The sequence below is a fragment of the Vombatus ursinus genome, unplaced genomic scaffold (assembly GCF_900497805.2).
Source record: "Vombatus ursinus unplaced genomic scaffold, bare-nosed wombat genome assembly UNPS02014841.1, whole genome shotgun sequence".
Taxonomy (NCBI): Eukaryota; Metazoa; Chordata; class Mammalia; order Diprotodontia; family Vombatidae; genus Vombatus; species Vombatus ursinus.
This window is the reverse complement of record NW_020954619.1, coordinates 4,828,181-4,840,887: the sequence shown is the minus strand read 5'-3', so window position 1 is coordinate 4,840,887 and position 12,707 is coordinate 4,828,181. Positions and strand designations below refer to the sequence as shown.

Sequence of the window (12,707 nt, the reverse complement as noted above, 5' to 3'; positions counted from 1 at the left end):
TAAACAAACTATAAATGCAAAAATTTAAATGAAATTGCTGAAATCAACATAAAAATAAGGGCTTAATCAATGCGTGTTCTGCTTTTTCCAGACCATAATCTTGGTTCAAATTGATTTCTGTATTCTTACGCTTTCTGATTATAGGTTCATTCTGAGTTCTAAGGGGAAGTTCCCCAAGCTTTCTCTAATTTTCTTTTTTATTCACTGATCAGCAGAATCTGGGCCAACCTTTTCAAAATCCTCTTGAACTCAAGGGTGGAAATGTCACTCAACAAACCTTTAATGTTTACTATGTGCCAGGCACTTTAATAAGGGCTAAGACACAAAGAAAGGCAAAGGGGGTTCCTACTCTCAATGAATTCACATTCTTTGGGGTAGGGAACAGATAGAACATGCAAACTATATACAAACCATATTGTTGTTGTTCATCCTTTGTTTTTTTTTGTTTGTTTTGTTTTGTTTTGTTTTTGCTTTTTGGCAAGGCAATCAGAGTTAAGTGACTTGCCCAGGATCACACAGCTAATCAGTATTAAGTGTCTGAGGTCAGATTTGAACTCAGGTCTTCCTAACTCCAAGGCCAGAGCTCTATCCACTGTGCTACCTCGCTGTCCTAAGGTGGACCTATTCCTTTTTCTTTTCTTTTTTTTTTTATTGGCTAGGCAATGGAGTTAAGTGACTTGCCCAGGGTCACACAGCTAATAAGTGTCAAGTGTCTGAAGCCAGATTTGAACTCAAGTCCTCCTGACTCCAGGACCAGTGCTCTATCCACTGTACCACCTAGCTGCTCCTAGACTTTGTTTTTAAAGAGGACCAATTGGGGCATGTAGGTGGCACAGTGGATAGCACACTAGCCCTGGAGTCAGGAGGACCTGAGTTCAAATCCAGCCTTAGATACTGACTCTTATTAGTCGTGTGACCCTGGGCAGGTCCAATGACATCATGGATGATGGCTTGACTTGTACATGAATTGGATTTAAGTAAAGCAGAGTTGCACAAAGTCAGCCTCACTTTTTATTCCTGAGTCATCAAAGTCAAGTGATAGGACAAAAGTCAAGGTGACTGACAATGGCCCAGGATGCAATGGATAACCATAGTGTCTTTGATGTCTGATCAAGCTCTAAGAGCTCCACAGCACCTACTTCAGTCACCTTTATGGCTATTGGAACAAATTGTTCCCATCCACCCCTTCATCCAGGGAAAGCCTTTACATGCTTGGGGTAGACCTCTCCCCAACTCACCGATAGGTTTGAGGCCTGTCGGTTACCCTAAATCTGGTATTGCCCATCTGCCAAGATGACTTACTGGAGTGTGGCCATTGCTCATGCTACCTTCTTGGAGCCACAGGTGAGAACTGGGTGAATCAGATGGACACCAAAGATGGATGAGTAGCCCTGAAAAGGGCTCACCAGCCCTCACACCAAAGGTGTGAACACCCCATAGTATACAGAGTAGATGGGAGTCATCTCAGAGGAAAGACTCTAGAGGGTAGGGGAGCAGAGAATAGAGAGGGCAGAGGGCCCCAAGAATGGGAAGGCAGTAAAAACACATTAATTTTCAATCTTTCCTTATTCTTCTTCCATTTACTCATCCAAATTAGGAAGGACTTCTTACAGTATGGACCTAAATATTTCAAAAGCTGTATTGGCACATGTGCTTTGGTGGACAAATATATTATTTATCTTGGTTTATTTTGATAGATGTGTCTCTGAAAAGTTGCATGTAAATTGAAACTCTAAATCAACTCACATTTCAAGTTCTTGTTCTGTAAAAAGTAATCATTCCCTAATTGATGTGTCTCGAATATCTTCACTTTAAGATTTGTTTAAAATTAAGTATACTTATATAGGAGATATATAAGGCTTACCTGTTTGGTGTTCTACTAGTCTCCAGACCTCTGTTCTTCCCTGCAAATGTATCATGGCAGCCTGAATTTTCATAATTTCTAAATATATCTTCTACATTCTTTTGTCCCCTTGACTATGCCCTTCTTCAGAAAGCATATGTGTCCTGAAGATCTGCATAGCTCCAACCTGTAACTTTCTGAGGTGCTTAAAGTCAATTCTGCTCTGGGAAGCAGAAGACAGATGCTATTCCACTGCAAGAGGAGAGAAAGAAATAGGAGATTGTTTTGTGAATACTGAAAACTTGATTCTTAGCTGATGAACCCCTGAAAAGTCAATTATCTATTAAGGAAATACAGGCAAAAGTGAACTTAGTCAAAATCACTAACAAAGCCATGGGGAGAGGGGAGGTGGGAAGAGGAAATAAAAGGTTGATTTTTTTAATTGAAAAGAACTACCTTTCTCTTGTCATCTTTTTCCAAACTAAAATTTGATTGCTATCTTTTGGTTTTTATATCACCAAAATTTTCTCTAATATCTCTCCCTCTCCCCCTCCCAGAGAACCATCTCAAGTAAGAAATACTATTTTTAAAGAAAAAAAATGGGGGTGGGGGCAGCAAAACTGATAAGTATGTCTTAAAAGTCCAGAAATATGTCCAATGTACTACATCTGTGGACCTCCCACCTCTGCAAAGGGGTGGGGGTGACTTCTCATATCTCTTCTTTGGAGCTGAGCTTGTTCTTTATAATTTTGCAAGCTTCATTTTGATTATTTTGTGGTTATTCTTTTTGTTTACTTTATTGTAGTCATTGTGTATATTATTTTCTTGGCTCTGCTTATTTCACTCTCCATCATTTCATGTGAATCTCTCCATGCTGTATTATCATATTCATCATTTCTTATAGCACAGTAATATTCCACTATATTCATGTGCCACAATTTACTTTGCCACTCCCAAAACAATGAACATTTATTTTGTTTGCATTTCTTTGCTGTCACAAAAAATAGTGCTGCAAATATTGTGCTATAAATATAGAGACTTTCTTCTTATCAGTAGCCCTCATGTAATGTAAGCCTGGTAAGGCAATCTCTGGGTCAAATAGTATGACATTTTAGTTATTTTATTTGCCTAATTCCAAATTAATTTCCAAAATAGTTGTACTAATTCACAGCTCCACCAACAATGTATTAGTGGGCTTTCTATAACTCTTCTAACAATGACTATTCCATCCTTTTGTCATCTTTGCCAGTTTGCAGGATATGAGGTAAAATCAAGGCTTTTTTGATTTGCATTTTTCTTATTATTAGAGATTTGGAGCATTCTTTTATATGGTTGTTAATAGTTTATAATGCCTTTGAGAGTTGTTTGTTCATATCCTTTGACCACATATCAATTGGGTCAGACATACTATAGTCACATCTGTGTATGTACATGTATAGGTATCTGTATGTGTATAAACACACATATAAATACATATATGTGCATATGCATATATGTATAGTACATATTAATTGCATAGGTTGTATACCAAACCCAAATCAGAGAAATTTAACCTCTGTTTGACTCAGTTCACTGGAAAGGGAAATGGCAAACCACTATAGTATCTTTGCCAAGAAAACACCATGGATATTATTGGTGTGCTATGGTCCACAGAGTCATGAAGAGTCGGACACAGCTGAGCAACTGAACAACAACATGTGCCAGGAAATGTGCTAATAGCCAAGAATTTAATGTTTGGCCATGTTGGGTTTTTTTTTTTTCTCCAAAGATCCACCTAAGGTGCCAGAGGTCTGCAACACAGTAAGGACTTAGTAAACACTTGCTGACTGACTGACTTGAAAATTTCTTCATTTATGGGAGAAGTTAGTAGAATACTTTACTTCCCTAGGTCTGGTTCCTACACTTGCAACCAGTTCACTACTTTTTAATAATGTATTTCCTAAATGATGTCTTTTATGCCACTTCTTCAACACACAAACACACATACACATACACACATTTGTTATGCAGCATGTGTAAGGAGACAGAAGGTCAGCATAAGTCAGGTCTGGTGTCAGGCAAAGCATGATCAATGGCATGACAAAGGCAACAAGAAAATTAAGTATAAAAGACAGTATAGAGTTAAACCGGCTAACCAAATTAGTCAAGATAGGAAAAAGGAAGAGTGTTAATCTGATAGTCTGGGAAAGAAATGAGGGATGAAAGGAATAAAGGTCACAGAAAGGATAAAAAAGTTAGTGGTCATAAGGCAAAGGACAGAAGGAATAAACAAAGGAATTTTAGAATGGGAAAGTAGAACAATCCCAGGTGATGGCAAGATTAAGGGTTGTGGAAGGGCGGAGTAAGCCATGAGAACTGAGTTAATTGGAGAACTGGGAAGTTATGAGGTTGCATTTGTGTGTGTGTGTGTGTGTGTGTGTGTGTGTGTGTGTGTGTGTATACATACATATACATCCGCATACATGCATATATGTTGATGGCTACTAGTATGAGGGTGGAAAGAAAGATCTGGAAGTCAACAGATAATAACCACCAGAGTCTGAATTGAGTGGTGAATTTGAATAGTGTGAATTTAAAAAGGAGAGAAGCTAAAAATGGTAGAGAGTAAAACTGGAAATGGCAATGGGGAGCAAGGAATATTCGAACTCCTCTACCATGACCAGTGAGTCAAAGAGTATGAGAGAAAATATAATCAGTCCTGGAAAGGGTGTCATTTAAAGGGAACCAGACCTCAGTCAGTGCCAAAAGTTTGAAGGAGAAAGGAAATTTAAGATGAAAATGAGTTTGCTGATTATGGATGGTGTATTATTCCTTTAGGCACCGAAGAAGGCATAAGCAGATAAGAAGCTTGACTCAGGGTAGGGGAGAGTTTAGTTGAAGGGGATGGTAGTAACGGAGTGGAGTGTAGAGAGTGGGGAAGGGGTGGGAGTATGAGAACAATTGAAGAATGAGTCTAAGCAGAGTATCAAAGATTGGAGAGAGGTCTGTTGTGGGGGCAGATAGGTGGTGCAATGGTCTGGAGTTATGGTCCTAGAGTCAGGAAGACTTGAGTTCAAATCTCGTCTCAGACACTAACTTAAGACCCTGGTGGACAAGTCACTTAACCCTGATTACCTCAGTTTCCTCATCTGTAAAATGAGAATGGAGAAGAAAATGGTAAACCCCTCCACTATCTTTGTCAAGAAAACCCCAAATGGGGTCATGAAGAGTTGAACACAACTGAAATGACTGAACAACAACTATTATGGGAAAGCAGAAGAATAGATTGTTCATGGTCCTCTCTCAGGGAACTAGCTGGAGAAGTCCCTGAAGGATAAGATGGAAGCCTATTAGTGGGTGATAGAGTCTTGTCCTTGGATGGGATCAGTCAGTCAACAAACATTTATTAAGTGCCTACTATGTACCAGGCACTGTGCTAAGCACTGGGGATACAAAGGAAAGCAAAAGACAGTGTGTGCCCTCAAGGAATCCACAGTTTAATGGTCCAACATGTAAACAATTATATACGGAATACATTGGAATAATCAACAGAGGGAGGGCATGAGCATTAAGAAGAATCTTCTTTCAGTCGACCGGAGTCCATTGAGCACCTCTGAAATACACCATTTAAACATCGGCCCAGGCTGGATGGTCTCTGAGTCCCTTCCAACTCTAACTCTCTGAGCCTATGGTCTAGTGCCTGCTTCCTGGAAGGATCCTGGGACCCTGGAGGGGCCCTGGAAACATGAGGTTAAATATTTATGTGCTAGTTCTAGTCCCAGCACCTTGCTGTAGTGACAACCTGGAAGTTTGTGCCTTAGAATAAGGAACATGTAAGCCTAGAGAGCCAAAAGATTTTAATACAATTTTTTTTATTAAATTAATATTGCCATTTTAATGTTTATAATTCTGTTCCTTCATGGGACTTGTATGTGTGTGTTGGTTTATCATCTCTAAACAGTATTTCATCTTAAGAGTGGATGGAGCTGTGGGCCTGTGAGATGAGTTTTCTTTCTCTTCTATAATTATTTAAAAAAAAAATTAGCTCCCTTTATGAAGCTTCTATGTGATTCATTCACTTCAACCACCAGATGCTTGCTCCTGAGCTAATTAGACCATAGGGCTTGCCAAAATCCTATGGCGTTACTGTAGAGTAAACATTTTTTTTTCTTCATGAAAAGAAATGGCAATTTTTGCCTTTTAGTTTCCTATATGGGGAAGATCTATTATTTGATATTTCAAACTAAGTCTTATAGGAATGGGGAGCAAAATAAGGGTCAAGTTAGGAAAATAAATCGTATTGCTTCAGAAAGATGAACAGATGAGAGATTTGAAAGACCTGAAAACTGCTTTTATTAAAAGAAAACACTAGTGTAATATGCCAAACTCCCCAATCTCTTCTTGTCCTTTAAGTCCACCTGACTTGATGTTCTGATCAAAGACTTCTTATCTCGTATTACAAAAGATACAGCATAATACATAGGGTACTAGACTTGGAGTCAGGAAGATTTGGGTTCAAATCTGGCTTCAGACACTTACTAAACATTGACCCTGGGCAAGTCACAACTTTTTTGAGGATCAGTTTCCTTATATGTAAAATAAGAGAGTTGGACTCACTGGTCCTTTCTGACTCTAGAATCCATTATCAACTTTCCTCCTATTAGAATAACCATTTTTCCATCCATTAGAAAATTTGGCCTCCAACTCCCAAGGAAGATGTTAGGGATGATAAATTATCCACCCCTAAGATATACTTTCAGAGCTGCCCTCAATTTCAGCGTCAGCCTCTCATCACCTACTGAGACCTGGGGATAATTCATCCTACTGACTGAGGAGGATACCCAAACCTACACTTGGAGAGTGAGCCTTCAGATATGACTTATGGCAGGCACTGAGCTCCCTGGATGGCCCTAGACTTTAAATTAGAGCATTGTACAAGAGTCGGAGGCATCAGGCCCGAGAGGGAGTAAAATTAAAGGGTTTCCTTCCACCCCCTCACTGAGGCAAAGGGGACTCCCTGGGCAGACATGCAGAATCCAAAAGGTTTTACTGACCTTTCCAAACCTGCTTATGAATCTCGATCCATTTGGGACACAGAGATAGATGTTGTATTATGCATAAAGTAGCAACTGAAAGCAGTTGGCCAAGTTCTCCTAGAGCTGCTGTTTTTTTAGACTCTCCTATTCACTTCATTTTGAGTCTTCCATTCCAAGATTAACCTCCAGGGAAATCATTTCAGAATAGATTAAGGTCTTATCGAGTTGTGACTGATGCATACTGCAAACTCATCATAATCACCCTGGGGTTCCATGTAGAGGCAGCTAGGCATCATAATGGATAGGGTGCTGAATTTAGAGTCAGGAAAACCCTTCTTCAGACAATTACTAGCCATGTGACCCTGAGCAGGTCACTTACCCTCTCTCAACCTCAGTTTCTTCATCTGTAAATGGGAAAATTAATAGCTCTTACCTTATAGGGTTAACATGAGGATCAAACAGAATAACATATGTAAAGTTCTTTGCGTGAGTTGGACTCAAGAGAATTCTAAATAGAGCTCTCTGAAAGTGGAATCAACTGTCTTAGGAAGTAGTGAATTTCCCCTCAGTGGAGGTCTTGAAGCAAATGCAGTATGATTGCTTCTCAAGCATATTGTAGAAGAGAGTTCTCTTTGGGGTATGAATTGAATGAGATGGCCACTGATCTCTTCCAACTCTGTGCTTTCGTGATTTCATGACTTTCATTCAAGTCATATATATCTCTGCTACTTAGAAGCTCCATGACAGTGGGAAGTAACTTAACTTTTCAGAGAATCCCACCGTTAGAGGAGACCTCAGAGGTCATCTGGCTAAACCCAGACCTACAAAGTCTTTCTACTGTAATGTACCTGATAGGTAGTCATCCAGTCTTTAAGAATTTCAGTGAGGGGAGAACCCACCACCTGCTGAGGTAGCTTATTCCATGTTTATAGAACACCCATTCTCAGAAGTCTTTTTCCTTTATAACAAGCCCAGATTTGCTTCTTTGCTACTTCCACCTACCAATTGCTCCTAGTTCTGCCCTCCAGAGTCAAGCAGAGAAAGTCTAATCAATTTTAAATATGACCTTTTCCTCAGCCTCAGTTTCTTCACCTATAATATGGGGGCAGTAATCCTACCTGCTTCACAGGGTTATTGTTCCTTTATAGAGTCATTGTGAGAAACAAATAAGGTAAAATGCTTTGTAAACTTTAAAGGGCTATAAATGTAAGTTTGCTTTTCTTGTTATTGACTAAGTTCCCTTGGATGAGTATAGAATAGACTCGACTTTACACTAAATTCTTCTGGTTAGATCTGGTCATAATGTATAGGGGACTTCAGTGCATTTCCATCTAAGTGTCTGGCTGTTGGCAATCTAAAATCAAAGCAAGAAGATACATGCCCCAGGACTCATAGCCATCAGGGCAGACTGAAAGAGAATTAAACATTGGACCTAAAGGGAATTTTTAGCATCTCTCAGCTCTCCTTTCTAGTCCTCTTTTTGGGGGCTTTTCTGGGATTCTGTATTTCTGGCTATGAACATAGTCCATGATTTTGTGTCCTAATCTAATGCTACATAATACTTAGTGAATGGTAGAACTGACCGTTAGTGGCTCGTCAATGTGGGCATAACTGATAGAAATATGTTAAATCAATAGAATGTGGAAATGATTCATTTTTAAATGGTTTTAAATTTTTGTTTGTACTTGTACCCACTTGAGTTAATGTCAATAAATGAGAGAAAGCATTAACAAATGTATTAATTAATAGTGTTGTTGTGAATAAACTTTTTTAGGTTAAGCAATACAACAAATTGTCACTCAATGGAAATACTGAGTGAGGCTAAGCCCTTATTTGAAATGATTCTGCATTTCACACCTGCTTGCTAAATTAAAATATAATTTCTCTCACTTCACTGTACTCAAATGGATGAGAGGGAGCCTCAGTACAATTAAACAACAGAAGCATAAATAATGGCATAATTATTGAATTTTGTAATGGTTTTTTCAGGTTTGGAGTCATTAATATGGTCCTTGGTTTTCTGTTTGATGTTTATCTTAATGATACTAAATGTCTTTTATTTTGCTGGCGTTAGCCACCTTGGTGCAGGGAACTCCTGGTCTCAAAAAGAATCATCCATGTTATTTGGTCAGAGACCAAACCTGAGAAGTGGAATTTCTCAATTCCTTTGAATACTTACATGTTGCCTGCTCTATAAAGAGAGAGTATTATTGTTTTTGGCCCTCAGAGGCTCTAGGAATTAGGAATTGTTGTAAGACTTTCAAGATAGGATTTCCTTGTTTGATGTCATAATTATTAAGGAATTTCAGTCTCTTGTGTCAAACAATTCCAGTGAAATTGGCATGCCAAATGTAAATTCTGAGGTTCAGAGGGGGGAAAAGATAATTTAGTGAACTAAATATTACTAACACCATCTAACATCATTAATTGATTCTCTGAAAATACCATTAATTGAAAGAAAAAGAAGAATAGCTAGAACTTAAATAGCAATATAAGGTTTGCAAAGCACTTTACAAGTATTATCTCATTTTATCTCCTCAACAGCCTTGGAAGGTAAATGCTCTTGTTACTTTACAGATGAAGAAACTGAGGCTTAAACTTTTTTTTAAATTTTTTTAAATTTTTAACAAATGTTTTTAAAACTTTGGGTTACAAATTTTCTCCCTTCCTCCCTCCCCACTTTTTGAAAAGGCAAGCATCTCGATACAGGTTATAGATGTGTAGTCATGCAAAACACTTCCATAGTAGTCCTGTTGTGAAAAACTAAGTATATTTCCCTTCATCCTATCCTACCCCCCATTTATTCTATTCTCTACAAGCTCCACCATGCCAGTGCTCCTCCTTGCCCCAGGACTGCCACCCAGAACTGTGACCCAGATCCAAGCACAGGAAAAGCAAGAGAATCCTGCACCAGCAGAGAGATCCCTGCAATCCCTCTCTGATCAGCCACTCTATTCCCCCTCAGTTTGTGGGCCAGAAGCTCAGGAGGCAGCTGCTGCCCCTGCCAAGCTCAGGGACTGGAGCTGAGACCACTGCCTTCTCTCTCTCCCCGCTGACACAGACTTTTCCCACTGACCTTTTAAGTTGTCTTTGGCATTCATGGGTTGAGAAGTCTGGAGACCGCCATAGCTGCCTGCGATTCAGTCCTCTGAGGCCTGCTCCAGGGTCGCTGCAGCCTGCGTGCCCACGCCAAACTGCGCTCCTACGCCAAACTGCGCTCCACTCCCAGCCTGGCGTGATATACCTTTATGATCAACCATCCAGGCTGTGTTGGGCTGGCAATTTGCTTCCCTCTATCTTTTTGTGGGTTCTGCTGCTTTAGAATTTGTTTGGAGCCATTTTTTTGTAGGCATTTGGAGGGGTTTGGGGGAGAGCTCAAGCAAGTCACTCCTTTTACTCCGCCATCTCGGCTCCACCCCTTGAGGCTTAAACTTTAAAGAATGATGTGAATATCAATTATTATTAGCATCTGATGGCCCAACACAACCAAAACTAGTCACAAAGTTCAGCTACTTTTTTATGTCATTTTATGAAAAAATCAGCCAGCTCACAAAGACTAGAAATTACAGCGATGGGCATTGGTGAAGGGAATTTCTTCATCCGGGAGTTCTATATTCCAATGAAATTATAGGTCTCGTTCCTGTTCCTATTTCTAACATAGGAGAAGGATATTGGTAGGATACCAAGATGGTTAGGGATCCTTTGCAAGGATCCTTTGCATTTCCTCTGATTTGGCTTATCTGGTTAGCCCCAAGCCTCCCTACCTCCATCCTGATGCCCTGGGGAAGGATGAAATGGTCTGCCTTAACCACAAAGAATATCTTACACATCCTTAAATTAAGAGAGAATAGCTAAAGAGAAGGAAAAGCCCTACCAGTTGTTTTTTCAAGTTATTGTTGTTGCTTTTCTCCCCTGGTCCTCGGCTTTTGATTTTTTAGAATATGATTTAGCAAGAACTGGTAGTGTCAATTCTCTGCCAACAAAAAAAAAAAAAAAATGACAGAGGGCTAAGATCTTTTCTTTTCGCATAGCTGTTCATTTAATCTAGAAAGGTCTAGGGTAAGGGTTTTTCTCTAATGCTTAAGCTAAGAAAGCCTGTGTGGACTTCCAGCAGACACAACGGATAGCATAGGAAGAAGTTAATGGAAGAGGAAAAATGGAACAAATAGAAATGGAAAAGGAAAGAAAGTAAGAGGGAAAAAGAAAGAGGTGCATATGGTAGGGAATAATGTAGCATAATTAATCATTTTAAAGCCACCAATGCCTTAGGCTTCTCAAAGCCGGGTTAGTTCACTTACTGGGGTCTTGATTTCCTTATTGGTTTCTTCTCCTTGTGTACAGTCAGGACAGCAAGTCAGTGTGAACAGCTGGTACCAAATTTGCTTTCACGTTAGCCATCCCTGTTGGTTTGGGGTTCTCTGTATCTCTTATCCCTATATCACATTCTACTCTGCTTTGAGACAAACATTGCTGGTCTTCCTCTGAGGGCCAAGACATTCCAATTGGACGGTAGCTAGAATGAAGCAAGAGACTTGGTCCAGTTGCTTTTTAAAATCTTCAGTATCATTTGTATTTAAGGGAATTTGGGGGGAGTTTGCTTATGACTTGTTTATTATTGAACATCTTACAGTACTGATTCTGTTCCAGTTGAATTTAAGCCCCCTGAGGGCAGGGGGTGTTTGAGTTTTGTCTTTGTAACCTTATCATCTTGTATAGTGCCTAAGACGTAGGAAGCACTTAATAAATGCTTGTTGAATGAATTGTTCAACTACTAATTAGTAATAATAGTGCTATACAGTTGTTAGAGAGCCAGCCCTGGAATCATGAAGACCCGGGTGGAAATCCTTCCTTGGACACATATTAACTAAATGAGCATAGATCATTTAACTTCTCAGAATACCCAGGCAACTCTTTAACACTATAAATTGCAGATACATCATTGGAGAGGGTTTGTACACTGGGAGTTCCTCACAGCAATTATATCACAGATCTAGAACTCTCTTTCCCTCTAAAAGGAAGGAAGGAAGGAAGGAAGGAAATATTTATTAATCCTATTATGTACTAAGAACTCTGCTAAGTACTTTGCAAATATTATCTCATTTGATCCTCACAACAATCCTGGGAGAAGGGTACTATTATTTTCCTCACTTTCTAGTTGAAGAAATTGAGGCAGGCATAAAATTAAATGACTTGCCCAGGGTTACATAGCTAGCAAGTGTCTGAGACTCAGGCTGGATTTGCACTTGGGTCTTCCTGACTCCCAGCCTGGGACTGTGCCATTTAACTGCTACTAAAAAAGTAAAAACTCCAGAGCTATTTTACTAATTTTCCCTTTACATTTAAAAATATAAAATTGTTAGCATCATTAGAAAGTATTAATTAATTGCCTCCATACTTTTATGTTCCAGAGCTTACATTCTTTATGTGTTGTATTTAGTACTGAAAATGTTTAAATATTAGTGATTAACTTTTCTTTTTTTTCCCCTTCATTCTCTAGCTCTCCATGAATTCCCCAGTGACATCTTCACGAATGAGGAACGGCGACAAGGAGCTGTGATCTTACACGTCCTCTGTGTAAGTAGCTTCTGTTCTACGTTTTACATTCTACTTCCTGGATTTGGATGAAACAATGGAAAATTTTTAGAGTGAATATCTCTGAGTTCTTACACTCACACAGGTATTCTCATGTAACATATTATCACAGCTTTGTGGGAGACACCATGAAATCGATCATATGTTTTATTAGATTTGTGGATTCCTTGAAGCTGGAAGGGTTAGCTAATATACTAGATGACAGAAATGGAATCCCTAAAAATCCTGACAGGCTGAAACAATGAGCTAGGTCTAAG

The 12,707-nt window shown here is 39.3% G+C and overlaps 1 protein-coding gene across 2 annotated transcripts in view; it reads left to right on the top strand.

Annotated features, from left to right (window-relative positions):
* SLC24A3 (solute carrier family 24 member 3) overlaps positions 1–12,707 on the top strand; it is a 750,777-nt gene that overhangs the window by 416,624 nt on the left and 321,446 nt on the right. For both annotated transcript variants that reach the window (XM_027840422.1, XM_027840423.1), the window contains exon 3: positions 12,356–12,432. In XM_027840422.1, the coding sequence (XP_027696223.1) occupies positions 12,356–12,432 (77 nt within the window). The remainder of the gene's footprint in view (positions 1–12,355; positions 12,433–12,707) is intronic.